The sequence below is a fragment of the Populus alba genome, chromosome 14 (assembly GCF_005239225.2).
Source record: "Populus alba chromosome 14, ASM523922v2, whole genome shotgun sequence".
NCBI lineage: Eukaryota > Viridiplantae > Streptophyta > Magnoliopsida > Malpighiales > Salicaceae > Populus > Populus alba.
This window is the reverse complement of record NC_133297.1, coordinates 7,108,288-7,130,733: the sequence shown is the minus strand read 5'-3', so window position 1 is coordinate 7,130,733 and position 22,446 is coordinate 7,108,288. Positions and strand designations below refer to the sequence as shown.

At 34.5% G+C, this 22,446-nt stretch overlaps 4 protein-coding genes and 1 pseudogene across 4 annotated transcripts; 3 read left to right on the top strand and 2 right to left on the bottom strand.

Annotated features, from left to right (window-relative positions):
- Window positions 1–934: 934 nt before the first annotated feature.
- On the bottom strand, window positions 935–2,874 carry LOC118041574 (uncharacterized). The gene is made up of 2 exons (XM_035048997.2): window positions 2,364–2,874; window positions 935–1,549 (listed from the first exon to the last, which is right to left on the bottom strand). Exons 1-2 carry the CDS (start codon window positions 2,681–2,683, stop codon window positions 1,144–1,146), a joined length of 726 nt encoding a protein of 241 aa, XP_034904888.1. The 5' UTR covers window positions 2,684–2,874; the 3' UTR covers window positions 935–1,143.
- Window positions 2,875–11,504: 8,630 nt separating this feature from the next.
- Window positions 11,505–13,277, top strand: LOC118041575 (delta(8)-fatty-acid desaturase 2). The gene has a single exon (XM_035048998.2). It carries the CDS (start codon window positions 11,719–11,721, stop codon window positions 13,060–13,062), a length of 1,344 nt encoding a protein of 447 aa, XP_034904889.1. The 5' UTR covers window positions 11,505–11,718; the 3' UTR covers window positions 13,063–13,277.
- A 1,137-nt stretch (window positions 13,278–14,414) lies between these two features.
- LOC118041576 (hevamine-A-like) lies at window positions 14,415–15,323 on the bottom strand (annotated as a pseudogene).
- A 1,258-nt stretch (window positions 15,324–16,581) lies between these two features.
- LOC118041577 (hevamine-A) lies at window positions 16,582–17,478 on the top strand. The gene has a single exon (XM_035048999.2). The coding sequence runs from the start codon at window positions 16,582–16,584 to the stop codon at window positions 17,476–17,478; it is 897 nt and encodes a 298-aa protein (XP_034904890.2).
- A 2,765-nt stretch (window positions 17,479–20,243) lies between these two features.
- On the top strand, window positions 20,244–21,459 carry LOC118041578 (probable membrane-associated kinase regulator 6). Its single transcript, XM_035049000.2, has 2 exons — window positions 20,244–21,005; window positions 21,101–21,459. The coding sequence occupies exons 1-2, from the start codon at window positions 20,378–20,380 to the stop codon at window positions 21,106–21,108; spliced, it is 636 nt and encodes a 211-aa protein (XP_034904891.1). The 5' UTR covers window positions 20,244–20,377; the 3' UTR covers window positions 21,109–21,459.
- Window positions 21,460–22,446: the final 987 nt, after the last annotated feature.

The following is a 22,446-nucleotide window of genomic DNA, read 5'->3' as shown; positions in this document are numbered from 1 at the left end:
TTCCCCGTATATATCGCAGCTATGACATTCAGAGGATGTGTTTGATATTGTATTTTAAAAATAATTTTGAAAAAATTTTATTTTTTTTAAAATTAATTTTTTTATATATTTTTTATTATTTTAATGTGTTACTGTTACAAATAATTTTTTAAAAATAAAAAAAATATTATTTTAATATATTTTAGAATGAAAAATACTTTAAAAAATAATCGTTATCACATTTCCAAACACACTGTGACTCGTTCATTTAAAATTCAACATGTTTGCTGAAACAACCCAAGGGTCAATAAATCAATTCATAGATTAATGTATCAATTCAAGTCTATTTTAAAACAATAATGTTTTTGATAAAATAAAAAAATTAATTAAATTATTAAATTTTAAAGGAAAAAAAACAATATCATTTTAAAAAAATCAATGAAAATGACCTATCATTTCAATTAAGTTATAAGTTGACTGGTTGGTCATCTTAATTTGACCATATCAACTTTTAAAGTAGTTAAAAAAATACTAACTCAAGTCATGCTTTGATTAAATAAATCAAGCCATAAGACCAAGTTTAAAAATCATAATATATACCATTGGTTGTTAAACTTAATACAATGAGCTAGTCGGAAAAACCTACAATCTAAATATTATTTTTAACAACAACATATTAAAATAACAAAAAATATAAAATAATTATTCTAAATAAAATTAAAGTGTTTGTGGGCTAAAGCTTTTTTTCTTGATCAGCCCTTGACCGAGTATAAACACTCAAAACTTGTGAAAGTCTTCAAAACCATGCTTAGGGGAAGAACTTCCTTGTTTGATTTTGGGCTAGGAGCATACAATTGTAAACTTAGGGTGTAAAGGAATTGCATCAAGAAATTGGTTTTCAACTCCTAATATTGAGACCACTACTATGCTACTCTGACCTTGCATTTAATTCATATACACAAGATTATGCAATTCTTATACACTCAAAAATACAATATTTGCCACAGCTAAGTATCACCCTCGTACAGAATTTGCAATATACTAAAAAACTAATCTGAATTTTTTATACAAACAAGGGGATACCAAAGTCGAGAAGGGGATACCAAACTCGAGCTATATATTTAGTCCATCGTATGCCAAAATTTGGTGATAACTCTGGAAACTCTAATTAGTCTTTAAAAAGGAAGGCGAAACTTCAAAATAAGTCGGTTTTGGGGTTGAGGGGCAACCAAAAGACTGGATTAATTCCTCCACAGTCAGCACATGAAACTTTGGAGGTGAATTAAGAGCAATGTTGTCGACCCGATGCTGAAAGATCTTCCCCTTGCTGTCAAGTTTGTACTCAGATAGGCCATCAAATCGAGCACAACTCTCCCATGGGACTCGTGGGATGCCATGGACTGTCCATCGAACCATAATCACATTCTCTGCAGGCTGTGACACACTAATGATGTCAATCCACAAAGCCCTGAAAAATATCCTTCCATGGAATCGCAGAGCCCAGAACATTGATTTATAACTCTCAATACCACCAAAGGTATTGATCGGATCTTTATAGACAATGTCATCCCTGAAATAAGCACTGAATCCATTAAAGAAAATAATTTCCTTATAAGAGCACCTCTAAAACACCAAATAGAATAATTCTCATGCAAGTTATTTGGCATAGATCACCGAGGACCTCATTCCAGCTTTACCATGTGTTTGTGTATCTATGTGCCCGCGTGCATTGTATCTCCTACAAATTAGCAAGTCATAGAACATGTTCACGCAAACCCTTTTAAATGACAGTGAAAACTGCACCACGGCCTTTTCTCCTACCTGATGACAGTCGCATACCATCAGCAATTATTTTGGGAGAATCATCTAAACTTTCAGGAACCTATTTGTAGCCCAACCCTATTGGAAAATAACATTAAAGATCAAGGCAGCAATACTCTTCTGCTTGGGCATGCGCACCTCTTAACTTAACAAGACTATCAAAACAAATGAGCTCAACGTTTCTGGACAGATGAAGACTGAAATCAGTAATATCCATCCTTGGCAATAAAAGGTAAACAATCTTTTAACCTTAGAGCCACAAGACAAGCAACATACCCCTATCTAGCGACTTCCGTTACTACCGAAACTCTTGCAATTTGATCATTTTGGTCCAATTGCCTGTACTGATAATCCATTATTATTGTTCACCAAATGGAAAATAGGGACAAGAAATCAATGTTCAATTGTAATCTTTAGTTAAAACAATACTAAAATTCGCAATGAAAGCCTTCCAATCACAACAGCTATATAAGAATCAGCCATGATCATAAAAGCAACACATAACACAGATTCAAAAAGGTCAAGTTCATACTAAAGAAGCAAAAACTAAATGCAATCCAAACCTGTAGATATCAAAACTGAGCTCTCTATAAAACAACCCGGGAAACTCCTCTCTCAAAGTCCTAATCGCATAACCGATATTCACATAGTAATTCTGCTTCTCCTCTTCCTCGTTAGTCCTCTTCGTTTCTTGTTTGACCGGAGCCGAAAATTGACCGTACAGCCTCACATTTTGATTCAATCCGGAAACCCTGACATCACTTCTAGCCCTGACACGAACATTAAGGCTCTTGACATTTCTAGGGTTAGGGTTAGGGTTACGGTTACGGTTAAAGAGGATTTTGGCGGTGGAGATTTCTGGTGAATTTATGAAGAGAGCCATTAGAAAATTGTATTTTGAGTGAACCTGCAAGCCCAGAGGAGCGAATCGAATTAGAGGAAAGTGAAAAGACAATTTTCCATTTTCCGGTTAAGCTTTGAGGGGAAGCGTGAATGGACTTGCTTGGTTGGCGGGGAAGAGAAAATCTGTTTTGGATAATGATTGGGATTTTTCTGGATAATTTTAGAAATATCAATTATCTGTTGATTAAAACTGAATATATAAAATATCCGATTGGACACGCTGCATTGCCCTTGGACAATAAGCTCTCCAATGATGACACGCTCATCCTTCCACCGGATTCGAAACGCTGCCGTCTTTGTACTTGTGTATATTTTTAAAATGTTGATATTAAAAATATTATTTTAATATATTTACAAATAAAAAAATAATTGAAAAAATTATTATTATTATTTGAAAAATAATATATTTACAAATGTTGATATTAAAAATATTATTATTTTTTATTATAATAAAAAATAATAATTATTACACTTCAAACATTCTCATTCCCAGTATATTACACTAGAAAATAGAGAATTGACTCAGTGACATTGTCAATGGTGATCTATCAAATCATGAAAACCAGCCACCGTTGGTTCAACATACTCCCAAGTATTTATATGATCAGTGCTAGCTTTTTTGGCTAAAAATTCTCTCGTTGATACCATCGTACTGTATTCTTATGGATCTTCAAGGCTTCAACCAGCTGCAAGCAGAAGAAATGGCTCCCAATCTCCCGTAACTATCATTGACATTAATCAGAATTTATTCACAGGTAGCGACTGGCTATTTAGGGCTCGGTTTGCTCCTAATAACTTAGTTATTGGACATAGATTTTCTTTTCTTTTGTATCAATTTTAATTTTCGTGGCTCATTTGCAACGAAGCTCTATAAATAGTAAATACTGTAGAAATCTTTTTTACAATATTATTCGCTGTTGCTATATATAGACACTAGGCTTTGCAAACTTGGAATGGAGCCGGGGCATGGCTGTTTTTATTACCATATATGTGTGTTCGTGCCAATCACAGGTTTCTGCAAGAGGCAGGATATGGAAGGTACGGTAGATTTAGAGGCTGTTTAAGAGTATTCTTTAAAAGCGTTTTTAAAAAATTTAATTTTTTTTTTAATTAATATGTTTTTGATATTTTTAAATTATTTTAATATGCTAATCTAAAAAATAATTTTTAAAAAATAAAAAAAAAATTATTAACATACTTTTCTAATGAAAAATATTTTAAAAAACAACCACAAACAACACTTTTAAACACCTTTTTAAAAATTGAAAAAAAAGGTCAAACTCTTACTAAGTTTGATGTTTTGGAACCACGAAGCATAAGGTACTATGTTTAGGTGCCAAAGCCTCTAGCCGTGGATTTTCATCAGCTATCTGACGTCGCCAAACCCTCAAGATTATTTGTTGATAGGTGAAGGACAATCATAGTAGCAAAAGCATGGTTTTGAAATCTAACTCAACGAGTTGACCTAGAATTCAAAGATAGAACTGGACTATATTGAAAAAAAATAAAAAATAAAAAAACTCAGTGTGACCCAGCTAACCCAGCTGGTTGACCTGGTCGACCAAGCAAGACTCGGTCAAGACCCGGCTGCAAACCCATTGATTTTTATTTATTTATTTGTTTTTTTACTAAAACAATATTATTTTGATTTAAAAAAAAAAAATTGACTCGATAACAAGATTAAAACCAAAAACACGGGTTTTAGACCGAACCAGATTTCAAAACTATAAGCAAGTCCATGTAAGTCAATCTTTTTGGTACAATAAGTCATGCCAATTAACCTTGAAGCTATCAGGTTTTTGATTTTTTGTAATTCCAGTTTGTGGATTATCCTCTACCCAAGCAGTTCGCCGGCCTCCCTTCTCGTGGAGCTGCAAGCACGTCACAAACTTCCTGTGGAAGCTCCTTTACGTACGTTTATTTCCCATCTCCCTTGATTTTTTTACCAAAAAATCTGAGATATTAATTTGTGACCGAATTTAATCACCGTTTTTTTTTTAATCCGTGACAAATTTATTATTGAAATTTATGGTCACAAATTCCTCAGATTTTAAAATTTTCAACGTCTCTCTTTTTTCAAAAGTAAAAACTCTTGACCAAATTTGGTCACAAACGCATTTTATTATGTGTTTTATTTTTGTAATAGAACTTTTTCAATCACGTAGCGTGTGCTAAGGATACTTCTGACCGCAATCACGACAGCAATAATTCTGAAAGTAAACACAGCCCTCACAGCAATCATGGCAACAATAATTCCGGCAGTAATCACGGTAGAAGCAGCTGCAAGTCTCAGCCAGCAGTTACAGCAAGATTTCAACCAATCAATCCAAAGAATCCTAGCACCAATGCCATGATCATTCAAGCAAAATCACAGGAGATTCCAATCATTCCAGCAACATCACTCTGGCAGTAATCACAACATGAACTGCAGTTGTGTTTTCTAGCACGTGACAAGCTCATTATCCTCCCAATCAACCATAATTGTAATCTCAAGTAAATGCTAAGAGAATCACTATATCAGCTTATAGATAATATTGCAAAAATGAGCTTTATTGTTTTGGATGTCATTTGAAGCTATAAAACTTGTTGTATTACTATTTTATCAATGAAATATTTATCTTGAGAATAAAAAAAATTCCCTGTAATCACCATAGTTAAAAAACTGGGATTTAAACAATGAATCAGCTCTTCTTCTTCTTCTTTTGATTTAGTCCTTTAAACTATTTTTTCTCAATTTAATCCTTTCATTACCTACTTCTATAAGACTCTTCTTTCTTTTTTTCAAATTGTGAAAGATGAAATTATAAGAGAGAGGGTTGTAATGTAAAACAGGGGGGGGGACATAAGGCCATTTTTTAAGTAGACAGAAAACTACTTTTTTCCAAAAACACACTTGTCAATTGTTCTGTTAACAATTAAATCCAAAATATGAGGCATTACTTGTTTTTAGATCCAAAAATCCAAAAACAATTTTCCAAAAACAAATCCCAAAATCAATTTTCCAACCACCTATCCAACATATGAGGCATTACTTGTTTTTATTTTTCTTTTAGAAAAAAGGCCAAAAGAATTTTGTTTATCAATTTGATTGATATATTTAATTAAACACACTTGTCAATTGTTCTGTTAACAATTAAAAAAAAATCAAGTTTAAAAACATTCACACTTTCTTTTCTTAAAAATTATTTTTTTATCTGAACCCCAATACAGCACAGGACGGATAAACAAGCTGGTCTAAACTAAACGAGTACATAAAAAACTTTCATGTGCATAAAGGAGTGACAGAAAGGTTTTCACGGATCGTTCATGTTAAGCAGCTGGAGAGGTCATCTTCAAAATTTTCGTGCTGAAATACATACCAATGATGTTTTTTTATTTTTTAAAAATTATTTTTGACATCAGCACATTAAAATAATCCAAAAAATACAAACCGCACTCAATTTTAGCAAAAAAAAAAAAAATCAAAATTTAACAAAACGTAGATTGAAACGCACAGCCAAACACTGCCTACATAATAGTGGTAAGTGTGGCTTCCTCCGAGATTTGAAAGCGATCTTTTCTAGTGTCATTGAAATCATCTCAAAGATACATACTTTATCATGCAGCACATGTTGACGAAGGAGCTTCATTGTGGTTCTGACAATTCATTTTTATTCTCTCTTCTTTTCTTTTAGACAGTGTTTGGAAAGATTGTGGAAACTATGTTTTTAAAAGTTTTGAATTTTTTTTTTTTTAAATAATTTTTTTATATTTTCAAATCTTTTTAATTTACTGATATCAAAAATAATTTTTAAAAAATAAAAAAAAATTATCTTAATGCAATTCTAAGCAAAAAATACTTTAAACCGCTATCATTATTACAATTTCAATCATGCTCTTTATTCTCTTTTCTTTCATTGATTTCCGCCTCCAATTCTCTCAAAAATATAATAAAAGATAAATGAGCAAGTAAATATTTAACCTCAATGTTTTCCTTTAATTTACATTTTTCTTTGTTTTTTTTTATTTTAAAGGTTATTTTTACTAAGAAAAAATAATTTTTATTTTTATAATTCCATTATAAAAAAATATTTTATTTATATAAAACATAAAATAAATAATTTATAGATAAATTAGAACAATCTTTTTAAAACACTAAATACATATAAAATAATTAAAAAGATAAAATTGTTTATTTCACAGTGCTCTGTATCTGGTGTTACAGTGCATGTTACCATAGTAGAAGCACCACGTCTTCAGTATTTTCTACAATAATATAATGACATACCGACACAATATTTCTTTCTCCCTCTAATTCCTCAAGTAACGAGGATTCTACTTCCTCAGCTGACTCTTTCATGTCCATCGATCTATGTAATGATTATTCAAGCAAAGGACCAAAATAAATAATAATAATAATAAAAAAAAAACAGGGAGAGATTAGAAAACAGTACCTGGTGGAGTAAACAGCCTGGGGAGGAAGAAAACAATCTACGTGCTATGTTATTATATTGATTTCAATATAATCGGCACATTGTTTTTAGTATAATTTTCATTGTAATTTTAAAACTCGATCTAGTTTAACAAGTCGACTTGAGATTAGACCAACTCAAGATAAAAAATGAATTGAATTGAGAAAAAAAGAAAAAGTCATTACTTGGATAACCCAACACGTTGACCTGGTAAAATTCAATTGCGATCCATTATCTTTTTTTATATATATTTAAACGACCTTGTTTTTAATTTTTTTAAATAGAAATTAACCCGAATAACCTAGTGTCAAAACCCAAAAACCAAACCTGAGACTGAGCCGGGTTTAAAAACTATAATTTCCACGCATGATGCGAGTCAAACTCTCTAATCTATACATATTCCCAGTCTAATTTCACATATGCAATAATTCCTAGATGACCTGCTTCCACGCCTTCATTAATCTTTATTTTTAGCTTTATTATATATAATAAACGCATTCTAAATAAAATTAATAAAATAGTTTTTTAATCCGTGAGCATCAATTAAATTGATAAAAATGTTTTTTTATCGGTGAAAACATAGGAATTACTAGTTGTAAGGTGTGAAAATCATTTTTTCACCCAATCTTGAATCCAAATTTCTTCTCAATTAGTCATAGTTTCACTTGTAGTTCATAATCTTCGAATACACTAAAAGGGCAAATAATCCAAATTATATTCTTTACTTACAGATCACGTCTCACGTTTTTGTACCTTTCAACTGTCAATATAACATTATATAAGTTAAAAGATGAAATATTATGAAATCGCTTATTTGCCCGTTAATTTGGCTTTAGCCTGCTTAGAAGACAAACGACATGACACGAGGACCGCACTTGAGAATCCCAGAATCTACTTGAAATAAGACACGGTTCTGTATGCGTGGTTGATGCAATCTGACAAGGACTCAGAGCATCTTACACGCGTTAAGTCATTCCTCACCTTTTCTTTTTCCTTTTTTGCTTTTGTTCTTTCTAGCTTTCTCTATAAAGTTATGTGAAGTCTTGGTATAACTTTTAAATGCTTTGAATAAATTTGAAGTGTTTTTTTATTTAAAAATATATTAAAATAATATTTTTTATTTTTTAAAAATAATTTCTGATATCATCACATTAAAAAAATAAAAAAATAAAAAAATTTAATTTTAAACAAAAGAAATTAAATAATTTAGAATAATCATGTGTGGTGCACGATGCCATCATATATATGAACAAAAATGAGAATGCCTTTAGACTGACTTTTTGACAGCACCTCAATTTCACGTGGACAAAACGGCATCTAAAAATGAATTACTAGTTTAGTATACGTCCAACCGTCCACGAAATGCTATTTTTGCCCACTATAAAAAGTCTAAACAGCCGGGGTTTGATTTTTCCGCCACACAAGGAAGCACCACCTGTCATTCGGACATGATAATAATAAAAATAATAATAAAGAGTAATGTATAATAGGAGTGTGGCGTTTTTCTTGTGTTCGGTAATGAGATGGAAAGTAATTTTATAAAAATATTTTTTTAATTTTTAATATTAAAATTACTGAAAAGCAATTAACTCGATGTAAAAAAACAGTTTAAAAGGGCTGAAACGTAAAAAAACAAACACAACTTTAGTTGTCACGCTGTCATGGATGGGGGTTCTTATCAGTTATCACATCCTGTGACCCTGTCCACCTAGTGCCACTAGCCGAGGGGCACCATTCGTCGTGACAACGAACGCAGTTTCTCACGTGACCTTCCACGTGGTTGGTAGGTTTGGAAGCCATGTCTCGTTGTCTGAAAAAGCAGCATATTCGAATAAATAAATAAAGGTAAAGAAGAAAAAGGAAGAGGACAAACGGTGCCTATTATGGAAAACAAACTTTACGTACAGTCATAGTAATTTTTTCATGATTATATTTGCTGACATTGCTCGCTAGCCGTTTACCCTTTCTGGTAATCGTACACTGTTTCTGGTTCAAAACAAAAAATCATACAATTTCATTGCAGTATTACGAGTGTCTTCGATTTTTTCTTTCGATTTTTAAAAACAAGATTTATTTTATAATTTTAAACTATTTTAATGTTGTAATATTAAAAATAAATTAACAAAATATATTATTTTAATATATTTTTTAATTAAATTTTTTAAAAAAACAATCACATCAACAATACATAATCTTTACCTTTACCATTTGAATGGTTAAAGAACTTATCTTGTTTTTTAAAAATTACTAGTTTGAGTGTTGTAAATTTTATAATTATTACAAATTTATATGATTATTAATTTTAAAATTTTAAAAAATTAGTTAAAATACATTTAAATTTTTCTGAAATTACTAAAAAAAATCATAATCAAGGCTAGGTTTTGAGAAGTTTCTAGGACATGTCAATGCTTGTCCATATGCAGGAGGCAATGAGGGCGGCCTCTCCCAACATCCCTAAAACCTCACTACCAGCTCACCCACCCTCTAGGATTCAACGAGACATCCAGGTGAAGTAGATATCTTATTGATAATTTGGTACTTGGCATGAATCGGATCTTAAGTGGGTTTATATTGGGCACATATCGAGGCAGTCCTCCTCTTCCATATTTTAAAAAGAAATATAATAAAAAGGACCTTAATGGCTTAATCAGCATGTGATCCATATCTAAAAAACTGATGAAATTTCATCATAAGATGAAAATAAACTATATATACCAAAAACTAAAAAAAGGAAAGTCGGTTATTATTATTGATACCAATATTGAACCATGTTAATACATTTTTTTTAAAATAGTTTAGTTATCAGTTTTGTATTGTAGCTTAGTAGTTAATGCGTGGAGATAATGTCAAGATTGCGGGTTCAAAACTTGTGGACTGCAATAATCTCTTTCAAACGATAGTGGCCTTTCTTTTCTTCTTCTTCTTGTATTTTTTTTTAAAAAAAGAAAGAGTGGAAAAAAAAAATACAGGCCTAAGGACGTGGATCCGAGTTTTTTTAATAACCCAACGTAACCCACGCAATAATGGATTCTTTTTTTTAATCAATTGACCTTCTGGTTTTTTTCATTGATGTTTTTTTTTAATTATATATTTTTAATGTTGAGTTTTTAGTTAATCTTATTATTTAGTGTTAGATTAATTGTGATTCGATTTTTGTATTTAATATATCATATTATAAAACAAAAAAATTAACTTAACCCATTAAATTTCACAACATAAGTTGTAAGTTTCACGAGCTAATTATAATAAACATGACATATTTTTTTTATTATTTGATTTAAAAAAAATTATATCTAGACAATAAAATTATGTTAGAATAATACTTTTTACATGATGTAATTTAAAATCTAGTTTAAAAAATAGCCAAGTCGGAACTTTTTAAATTTAAATTGCTATGCTAAGTCAAATGAGAATGACAAAAATTTTATAACTATTTAAATATTATTTTTTCACGGTCCAACCAAATTTAAGACGATAACAAACGATATTACGTCGAGTTTTATAAAACCAAAATTTATGTACAAAACTGTGATTGGATTTAAGTAAATAAAAGGTCAAAGTTTCGTGCACGGTTAAACTACTCTGGAATTCTTTTATGCATAGGTAAAACCACCTTGGAAATTCTTAGAACCTCCCGTAACCGTTCATTTAGTCGTAGGTAAGACGATAACAAAGTACAATCAAAATATTCCTTATACGACAAATAGCCATTTTAAACTTGGTTATCATCACACTGAGGCTTCTAGCCCAGCAGATACAAGAGCTTTCTTGTCTTTATATTCTGGGTTCAAGTCCTAGCATGTATATCTGTCATTTCTGTGATGTCTTATATATTTATTGGGTTTGTACAATATTCAATAAGTTGTAAAATTAATCGTGATGCGCGCAAGCTGGTCCGAACACCTTTACATAAAAAAAAAAATATCGATAGAACCTCGAAACAAATTATACTATTTAACTGTCCAAACAGGTTGAGGGAATTTAATTATATTATCTGAGGCTGGCATTAAATATCCTTTAATCTTTTTGCTTGGCTCTCATTTAACGCGCAGTCTACTCTACACGACCCACGAGTGAGGGACCACGACACCGCACCTCAAAATATCTTTCAAGTGACTCAGTCGCCGCTCCCCGAAAATATCTTTCAAGTACAATAAATCTTCCTTGTAAGCGCGTTAATTAGCCTCCTCTCTGCCGTTGATTGCAATTACCAAACCCGAACATTCATATCAACGGTCGTTTGATGATTATTGTTTAAAAGAGATTTACCTGCTGGGTCCAAGAACTAAGAAGTCACCGTTTCACAGCAAGCCTCGCTGTTGAGGGAGAAAAGAAAGGAGAGAGAATCCAAAAGCTGTCTCCTCTTTATAAAACCAGAAATCATCTTGGAAAGCCAGAATAGCCAAGGAGAGAAGTAGCTCATCAGAGATAAAACCGAGAGAGAGAGAGATCGAAATTGCTGTTAATGGGATTGCTTTCTTAGAACGAAAACAGGAATTTCTTGTTTTGATTTGTTTCTAGTTAGCAATATCAAAATCTCTCTAATTCATACTATTTTGGCTCAATGGAGGGAGATAAGAAGGGCATTACAAGCGAAGAGCTTAAGCAGCACAACAAGGCAGGAGACTTGTGGATCTCTATTCAGGGAAAGGTTTACGATGTCTCTAAGTGGGCAAATGAGCATCCGGGTGGAGATGTTGCTCTCATGAATATGGCAGGCCTAGATGCTACTGATGCATTCATTGCCTACCATCCTGGAACAGCATGGAAATATCTTGATAAGCTCTTTACAGGGTATTATCTCACAGATTTCAAGCTATCAGAGACATCCAAGGATTACAGGAGGCTTGCTTCAGAGTTTGCTAAACTGGGCCTGTTCGAAAAGAAAGGACATATTACTATGTATGCACTGACATCTATTGTATTGATGTTTTGTGCTGTTCTTTATGGTGTTTTGTGTTGCCAGAGTGTTTGGGCTCATTTTGGTTCTGCTGTGGTGTTGGGGTTTCTTTGGATTCAAAGTGCCTATATTGGTCATGATTCAGGGCATTACCAGGTGATGAACACTCGTGGTTATAACAAACTCGCTCAATTCCTCGCTGGAAACTCGCTCACGGGTATTAGCATTGCTTGGTGGAAATGGACCCACAATGCACACCATCTCGCTTGCAACAGTCTTGATTATGATCCTGATCTTCAACACATACCAGTCTTTGCGGTAAATTCGATTTTTTTCAATTCTATAAAGTCTTGCTTTTATGGAAGGTACTTAAATTTTGATCCTGTGGCCAGGTTCTTTGTGAGTTACCAACACTGGACTTTTTATCCAGTAATGTGTGTTGCGAGGGTCAATTTGTACATACAGACGTTCTTGCTATTGTTTTCAAAGAGAAGATTCCCAGATAGAGCTTTGAACATCTTGGGAATTCTTATCTTCTGGACTTGGTTCCCTCTACTCGTGTCTTGCATCCCTAATTGGCCCGAGAGGGTGATGTTTGTGCTTACAAGCTTTGCTGTTACGGCAATTCAACACGTTCAATTTTGTTTGAATCATTTTGCGGCCGATGTTTATACTGGACTTCCAGAAGGGAATGATTGGTTTGAGAAACAGACAAGTGGGACTTTGGATATTTCGTGTTCATCTTGGATGGATTGGTTTTATGGTGGTTTGCAGTTTCAGCTTGAGCATCATTTGTTTCCAAGGATGCCGAGATCCCAATTGAGAAGAGTTTCACCATTGGTACAGGATCTGTGCAAGAAGCACAATTTATCTTACAGGAGCTTGTCCTTCTGGGAAGCCAACGTGTGGACAATCAGGAAACTCAGGAATGTCGCTCTGCAGGCTAGGGACCTGGCCAACCCTGTTCCGAAAAACATGCTGTGGGAAGCTGTTAATACTCACGGATGAAGGTCGACATTTCATGAAAGCTTATCACGGCCCAGCGATTACAGTTTCTTGTTTAATTTCAATCTCTCTGCTCTTTACATATTTTGTTTCATATTTGGAAATTTTATTTTCTTGTGCTTTTTTTCCTCTAAATTTTAACCTTTAATTAACAGGGTTTGTACTGGTATTGGCGTTCTGATCATGCTTTATATAAAAACTCCTTGCTATTGGAAGTATATTTCTTGTTTAGCTGTTACAGAAGTTTTACAGATTCTTTGATCAGAAGGAGATTGATTAATCTTTCCTTTTCCTTTTCTTATTGTTTCTTGAGAAAAATATTCCCCTGCTGTTATATCTCATGAATATTGATATTTTTAGTAAACCAAACACACACTTGTAATGATGCCCCTGATTGTTTTATACTTGTGTTGGGGCCTGTTATGATAAAGTAGCAGAAAAGAACAAAACAGAAAGCAACAAAGTTATGAATATATTTTACAAGCTTAACTTCTTCAAAATCAACCCCTAGACTTTTGTGTTGAAATTCATCAGTTTTTCTCACTCCTCCCATTTGAAATTCAATACAAGAAAGAAAATAAATTATATTAAACCCGTTCTTGAATCTATTTATACTGCAACCTTTCTTAGAAAAAAATGGTTGCTGATCACACTTGGAATTTATCTAATAACGAGAGCTTCTGCCTCGAATTCATCCGGATTAATTTAGATAGGCACATTGGTTAGGTCCAAGTTGCTCATAGGCTAGGTACATACAACTTGTTTTACGCTTCTCCATATAAACCATTGTTTAGTAATGACCACAAAGAACGTGGGGTTGGTTGGTCCTAAAACTTTTCCACCAAATTTGCATCCAAATCTTTGTCAACTAATCACATGGGTTTGTCACCTCAAGGCCTAGTGGTGGGTTGGGCAGGTTGATCCGCAGGTTAGGAGATGAGCAGTTTACTACCAGTTGAAAAGGTTGGAGGAATGTTTGAATTTACTTAAATCGTACAACCGCACTGTACTAGTATGTGGTTTAGCCGTATTGACCCGTGTCGGATTTGAGCAATAAGGGTGCCTCCGCTTGTATGTGAGATGAAATGTTGATTTTGATAAGATTGACATTGTTCTGCTTCAGTTTTATCGTTTTCGAAGTTCCAGTTTTTAAAATTTTGGCCACGTTTGTTCATGGCATAAGTAGTAGTTAAAAACTACAAGACCATGAAGGGAGCCGCATGTAAGAAACTAGTGAGAGCATAAATCAAATATGTACTCCGAAGATACATATATAGAAGATAGATCAGAATATCTGGAAATACAACCGATACACATCACGCATGCAGGCACGCGGAATTCACAGAAATGTGAGATCAGACATCATTCTTAATGGAAGAACTATATCCGCTTTGATCATCGTAATACTTGGACCACAGCATTACACCCCCATACTTGGAAGAGTCCTTGATGGATGGAAGCACGTTTGATGTGAGATCAGGCACAGGAATGAAGCCGCTGCCTGCTGCCGCAGGGGATGCGGGCAAACCCAAGAAAATCTTGCTGGCTGGAATGGCTGGAGTCCATTGCTTCCAAGCATCCTCCAGATTGGTGACCTCCCCAGAAGCGCATTGGCAAGGAGGGTTGTTGTAGAACTGGACCCAAACGTAATCGAAAAGACCGGTTTTCAGGGCATTTCCCACCCAAGCATCAGGGAAGGGGCACTGGGGAGCTGCTGTTAAGTACACACTTTTTACCTTTATTGCTATAAGCAGAAAGGTACCTTGCAAGGTCATCCCAGTACAATCCTGTTCCTCCTTCGATGTCAAAGTCAATCCCATCTAGGACAGCTGACCCCGGGGGACGGGATGAAGAGTGACCCCCCAAGAAATTGTTCCAGAGATAAGCAACGACTTGCCTCGCGTCCTCTGAGGAGGCGAGGGAGTAGCTATCAGAAGCTCCTCCTATAGAAAGCATCACCTTAACACCTTGGGCTGGGCATGATTTGATGTCAGAACTCAAGCTTGTGCAGCCATTGCTGTATGGATCGCAATGCCCAGCAAGGTTAATCATGGGAGTCTGGCCATTTCCGAAAGTCACGAGGAAGGCCAGGTTTACATATTGGTAGTTTCCAGTTGCACAAGTATCTGCCAGGGTTCCCTCGTTTCCGTTCTGACTCCAGTAGATTGCTATTCCACCTGCATCAGATCCTCTTGCTAAAATTAGCAATACTAATGCGGCAACTGATAATGTAGTTTCTGGTTGAAATGCCATCTTAATCTACTTTTGCTACCCACTTGGAATTGTTCTAATGCAGAATGCACTGCATTGTGCTGTAGGAGAATTGCTTTTATAGTAGAGGGATACGATTGCTCTGACTGCAGGGGTTTTTGTATTCTAACGATGCCTTGCCTTAACAGTTACATCTCCTAAGTTCCCCTGCTTCATACTGTCACGCAGACGGAGTTTTTTAAGCTTGAAAATATCCATTTTGAAAAAATCTGCATGCCCGTTAGCCTTCGTTTGCCTCAAACGTGTCTTAAATTGTTGGCCTCCTCTGCTATTAAATCGTTGTTTATTGGTGCTGTTAACTGCAGTATACCAGGAAGTTTCTAAAGTATAGGAATTGCGAAAATGTTTCTCTCGGGTGGGCTTCAATATTCTGTCCTTGTTTTCTCCTTTGCATGCTTGGTATAGTTCACTACGAGACAGTATGAATTTCATATTTTACAGAACTTTATCTCAATAAATTCTCTTAGGATAATATGCTTTAACCCTTTTGTCAATTGTGTTATGCTCTTAGAATAAGAGCTACATATAAAATATTTTGATTTTGTTTTGCTGGTTTGAGCTTATTGGACCAGAAAATTCATCTTCATCACAGGAGAAATAATTATCAGTTTACTCCCTTATTTCCTTGAGCACCAGATAACCCTTTCGTTTTCCACCAAGCTGGATCATCGCCCAAAAAACCCATCAATAAACAAGAAGATATTCACAGTGAATGCACAAAGAAGACTCCATTCTTGTTTTATAAGCAAAGTTACCATCCATGAAGACAAATACTAATTCCATCTGAGCATGAATAACTGTTATCTAGGATTCAAACCATTCCGCATAAACACTCCCGTGCTTTCCAAGATTATGAGTTGGAAACAGATTAAACAAGAGAAATCAAACAATAGTTTGTGCCTTCTATCATTATAGCAGTCAAGATGGAGACTTGGAGTTGATGGCTACTTCTCTCCGTCTACCACTATATTTTGAGCAAGCAACCAGGACAAAGGAGGAAATGGAAGAAAGGCAAAGTGGCGTGGAAAGATGAATAAATTAACCAACTGTTCGTTATCAAAATCATTCATTGAAATTTCAAAACCTCGCTACAAAATAATGGGTAACTGTCACGGCACTCCGTTTAAGCATAGGCACAAAATACGATTATTAGAAGAGGAGAAAGTTTTTGCGATAAAAAGCCATGGCTATCCAGAATCCTTAACAAAGAAGTAGAATATCATCATATAAAGACTTGGTAACTACCTTAAAATGGCAGTACTAACAACAACTTCAATGCAATTCCTCCTCTTAGTAATATTACTGCTAGCAACGGGTTCAAATGCAGGTGGCATCACTATTTACTGGGGCCAGAATGGAAATGAGGGTACCTTGGCAGAGACTTGTGCCACGGGATTATATGAGTTTGTTGACATTGCTTTTCTTTCCAGTTTTGGTAGCGGTCGTAACCCCATGATGAACCTTGCCGGTCACTGCGATCCATACAGTAAAGGTTGCACAGGCTTAAGCTCTGACATAGAATCATGTCAATCCAAAGGCATTAAGCTGATGCTTTCTATCGGAGGAGGTTCCGGAAGCTACTCCCTGGCCTCCTCTGATGACGCAAGACAAGTCGCCACCTATATCTGGAACAACTTCTTGGGTGGACAATCTTCATTTCGTCCGCTCGGCCCTGCTGTTCTAGATGGATTTGACTTTGATATTGAAGGAGGAACAGACCTGTACTGGGATGATCTTGCAAGGTACCTTTCTGCATACAGCAATCAGGGAAAAAAGGTGTTCCAAACGGCAGCACCCCAGTGCCCATTTCCTGATGCGTCTGTAGGAAATGCCCTCAAAACAGGTCTTTTTGACTATGTTTGGGTCCAATTCAACAACAACCCTCAATGTCAGTACACATCCGGTGATATTACCAATCTCGAAGATGCATGGAAGCAATTGATTTCAGACATTCCAGCCACTGTCTTTTTCCTAGGATTACCTGCTTCTCCTGAGGCAGCAGGAAGTGGCTTCATTCCTGTACCTGATTTAACTTCCAACGTGCTTCCAGCCATCAAGGGGTCTGTTAAGTATGGTGGTGTGATGCTGTGGTCCAAGTACTATGATGATCAAAGTGGATACAGCTCTTCCATCAAGGCCGATGTCTAAAAATCTTCGATGGTTTTGTATCAACATCTCGTGTCCGTGGTGGCTCAGTTCCTACTACTTTATGTTCCGTGTATGTAATCGTCATATATTCTTCGTAAACAAATGCTACAGCGGTATTTGTTAGATTTAATATAATCTCTGAAAATATTTGTTCTTTATTTCACTACTACTTGACTAGCTGTAAATAAGTGTCCACTTAAATTGGGTTTTCCAACATGCATTCTGCCTTTTCTTACTATAAAATCAAAAGAATATACTGTGACCCAAAATCTCCAATCAGCACATAGCCACATCCTACTCACACTTTGAATCTGATCTGGACATGATTTTCATTTTATTATTTTTCACATTACAGCCATTGCACTGCATTGTTCTGGAGGACCGTTTCTTTTATAGTAGCAGGATGTGATTGCTCTGAGTACAGGGTTCTGTTATATTCCAACAATGCCTTGCTTTAAAACTTATGCTGCCTCAAGCTTCCCTGACTCCGAATTTGAAGCAGACGGAGTTTCTGTAGCTAACAGTTATCACCATTATGAAAGTTGGCATGCCTTTTAGCTTTTGTCACTGCCTCTTACATGTCTTAAATCTATAGCTTGTTGTCCCTGTCAGCTGCAGTATAGGAAGTTACTCAAGTCTTGAAATGGTAAAAGTTTAACAGCCTGGTGGGTTTCGATTCGCAAAGTCTCCAAACTTCACCACATTTTCTTGTTCTCTCATTTTCCATGTTTGCTATTTTTCGGTGACCAGAAATTATTTATATTTGACATTAACTAAGCAAAACCCCTTTCCCTATCATACAAATGTATTTGACATTTACAAACCACAACCTCGTTCAGTTGCTTTAGCTGTGCTGTTTTTCAAGAGAGCAGAGAGGAGAGTGCCCTTCACTCTTTATCAGTTTTCATGTCATTTCATCCAGTTTGTGTCTGAGACATTGCAGTTTCATCAGATAGTAAGTAGGGGACCCTTTTCATCTGTTCATGTAGCTCGTCCCTGAAACATTCTATCCCTACCTCCTATCAGCTAGCTAGGGACCCCTGTCTGCTTCTTTTGCTTTTATCTCTTTCTAAGGATATTTACATGTTAAGATTCAGGTATTGCATGGAAAGAACATCTCTCCCTTTTCTTCCTCCCGCCCTCTTAGCTAGGATACAGACGCAGCCACACAGAATCACTCTTGGTGTTTCTAGTTGTTTTACAAAGGGTATTAGTTACTCATTTCCTTTCTTCTCAAATAGTTAAAACTCTTGTTTGGAAAACGGGAATCCTATTCACCATCAATTTTCATCGTGTACTCTATCAAAGTCGACCATGGAGATTGTGCTCTGTGTGTTGTTTTCACACGATGCTACATGCAGACAAATCAGAAAATAAACACTGTTAGACTTCTCGATTCACCTTCTCATACGTTCTTTAAATGTAAGAATATTTAGGAGCTGCTTTGGTCAGGGTGTGGTTGTCCCTCGCCGCGCATTGCTTATTGATAGTTTTGTTATCTCTTGTTTGTTTTGAGAACATCGATCGTTTCTGAAGAGAGGGCAGTGGACATTTCCCTATGCTTTGAGCATCAATTTCTAAACATATATTAAAAATTTGGAGGCACATTGCTGTCTTTATGCATTCTTGCATTTAGATTTTCATTTTAATGGAAAAATAAAAACTTTTTTAATGATCAAGATGTCATGCGGATAGATTAAAGTAGAGACCATACTATAGGTTAGAGTATGATCTTGGAGTTATTACGAGGCTTATGCCGCCACCTAAATCATTAGAATTTTTAATGTATAAACAAGGGCCATCTAGAATACCATTAAAAAAATGTGTTTCTAGAATAATTCATGAATTTATTCCAATTTTTATTACAAATAAATTTAGAAAAATTCTTTTTTATTTTGAAAAACTTATAAAAACCACTTATTTTTTGAGCGTCAAAATTAGAATGAGTGATATAAAACTATTTTCTTTTTTTTCTAGAATAAAAATATATATATATCTTGAAAGAGTACAGATATTTACTCTCAAATTCTTTTGTTTACTTAAAAGTAATATTTTTTGTTTCTCTTTTTCATCTTGATGTGCAAACTTTCATTGTGAAATCATGTAGTTGGATCCAATTTATATATATATATATATATATATATATATAGAGGTAGTTTTAAAATGTTCGTAAAATATAATTACAGTTATTTTTTAAAGTGTTTTTCACTCAAAAAAATATTAAAATATATACTTTTATTTTTAAAAAATTATTTTTGATATCAGCATATTAAAATAATTTAAAAATATCAAAAAAAATTAATTTAAAGTAAAAATAAAATTAAAATTAAATTTTTTAAAAATACTTTTAAAAATTTAAAAATTAATGTAATGATACTTTTTAACTTTCTCCATGTATTAGATTTTTTTTATAAAAAAAAAAAAGATTTTCAAAGAATCCCTTGGGCTTTGGCCCTTTGCCTTGGGCACTTGGAATATATCTTTGGTTCAAACGTTAATAGTTGATAAATTAGGGACAAAGTAATAGTTGTGGGTAGCCACTATTAGGAGGAAACTGAAACAGTACTGTGTTTTTTATGCCAAAAAATGGCAAAAGAATTCATGGATAAGTATTAAAAAATATAATGACAGATCAAGTGGAAAATAAATAAAAATGATTTTTAAATTGGATAAGGAAATCAAAAGCACAAAGAAGCAAGTGACGTCTATCTAGCTTCAAATCTTCTTGTTCCATTTGTCTCCTGCTTGACCTTGATAGAATAGACAATTCATGCCCTTGTGGTCGTCATGGTCTGTGGTAACTTTAAATGTGCCAATCACTTGAATCTTGGCCCTCCACTAATATATAAGAATTAGTGCTTATTAATTTCATTTTAGCTGCTGCTGCTGCTGACAATCCATGGAATCCCCAGAAACTCTGGCCATTGAAAGTTTCTCTCGCAGTTGGTTGACCAGTGTCAATCCCTCCTTACAAGGTCTTGAGACGGCCCTCGGAGCATCTCTTGACAGTTCCCGTGAAGCCATCTCCGAAGAATTAGATTACAGGATGCAGAACTCAAGAAGATCGCTGGAAGAAGACCAGAACTTCAATTTCTATTTTCCCGTTTCCCAGTCCCCCGATGCTCTTCTTCATGCTGACCAGCTTTTCTCCGACGGCCTCATCAGACCCATTTTTATCAGCCAGTCAAAGAGTGAGGCCTCCAGTTCCCTGAATTTAGCCCCTAATGTGCCCTCTTCCCTTTCTTCAAAAACTGTTTCAGCTGTTCAGATTCTTTGTCGTTTCCTTGGAAGATGGAAGCGAATCTTGCCGAAGTGTTTTGGATATGTTAGACCTTTATCCCACAGAGTAAGAGACTCAAGAATAAGCACAAGAGTTGACAATGTTGAGAGGATAGCATGGGAAGCTAAGAGCCAGAGCAATTCACGGGAAGCATCTCCGAGCAGAAGAGTAGCTTATTCACTGGATGGTTGCCATGATAGTGAGAGATCAATCCATGACGCAGTTCTTCATTGCAAAAGATCAATGCGTATGTTCATACCATCTTTAATTATTTTCTTAATTTTTGTGTTTGTTGGTTCAAATCTCAGAAGTGTTCTGATCCTCTTCTACTTTTACTTTCAGATAAATGATTGTTTTACAGAGAGGAGAAAAAACAGACCGGAAGGAGAAGGGAAGTGTAGAGCTTCTAGAAATGCAGGGCAGGAGATCAAACACGAGTTGTCATCTGCCATTTCTGTCTTCTACTCCTTTGCCTGTTTATATATTCATGTGTCCGTTCAGGATGGCAATTTTTCATTGTTGCTCAGCTGTGAAAAGTTTGATAAATAATTAGTATGTCCTTATAAAATATAATACAGATTAATATGTTATATAGTCTCGTCATGGTGCGAAGATAAGAAATTAAAATTATTTCTTATTCGTCGTCTTCATTTTGTAAAGATATGAAATTTCCAACCTCTATGTGCTTAATTTGTTTTTTCCATGGGATTCTATTTAAAAATTCAGGAACTAGGGTAACAAATTGCAGAATATATAATAAATTTGCAATATGATAGACTAGAAATAGAGGACTAAAAAGACGAATCTTCCCAGCCATATTGAATGGCCGGGGACATTAAAATACCGGCAGATGAAGCAGTATAGGCCCCCAGAGGGACTGTCCAGCTTTTGTTGCTTTATGCTATCTTTTATGCTTTTTTTTCCATGCAACCCTTCCATTTTATTCCTCCGTGAGAGTGGTGGCGGCATCCGTATTGAAATTTTTTCCGTTCAATCAATTCAGAAACAATGACAAGGGAAGAAGAAGATGGCCATTCCTAGTTCGAAACCCTTTTGTTGCACTTTATGAAGGATCACCTAACATTCTTCCTGAAAATTAGTTTTTGAAAAATTTCATCCGTTGGATAAAGCAAGGCCCTCAATCTGACTACGTGCCCTTATGTTTCACAGCACCCTAATCTCTATAATTTAATATTTTAGAGGAAATTAGAAAACAGACCTTTTGAATGATTTTTGTTAATGAAATTTGATAAAGAAAAAAAGGATTATTATTGATTATGTTACAAAATCGGTTATATTGAGTAATGAGGCTACTTAGTGTTTGGATAACGATTAATCATATGTTTATACCAATATTTCATTATTTATAGTCTAGGAAATATATAATTGGTGGTAGAAATTTTAATATCTACAAAACAGTTCTTTTTAGTGGATTTAAGGATCTTTCAATGATAAAGCCAGCAATTTTCAAATAGGTAAATATAATAAATGAAAGAAGAGCTTTAAATTTCAAGAATAATAATGTTTGTTCTTGTTTTGGGTATGATAAATACTATAACAGTTAAGATATAAATACTTGGAGAGTAGAAAAATATTATTTTTTTACCTAAAAGGTTCAAGGGTATTTTTAATCTATGAACTCATTATTTTGATAAAGTGAAGAGACTAGAGAGTCATTTGGTCTTGAT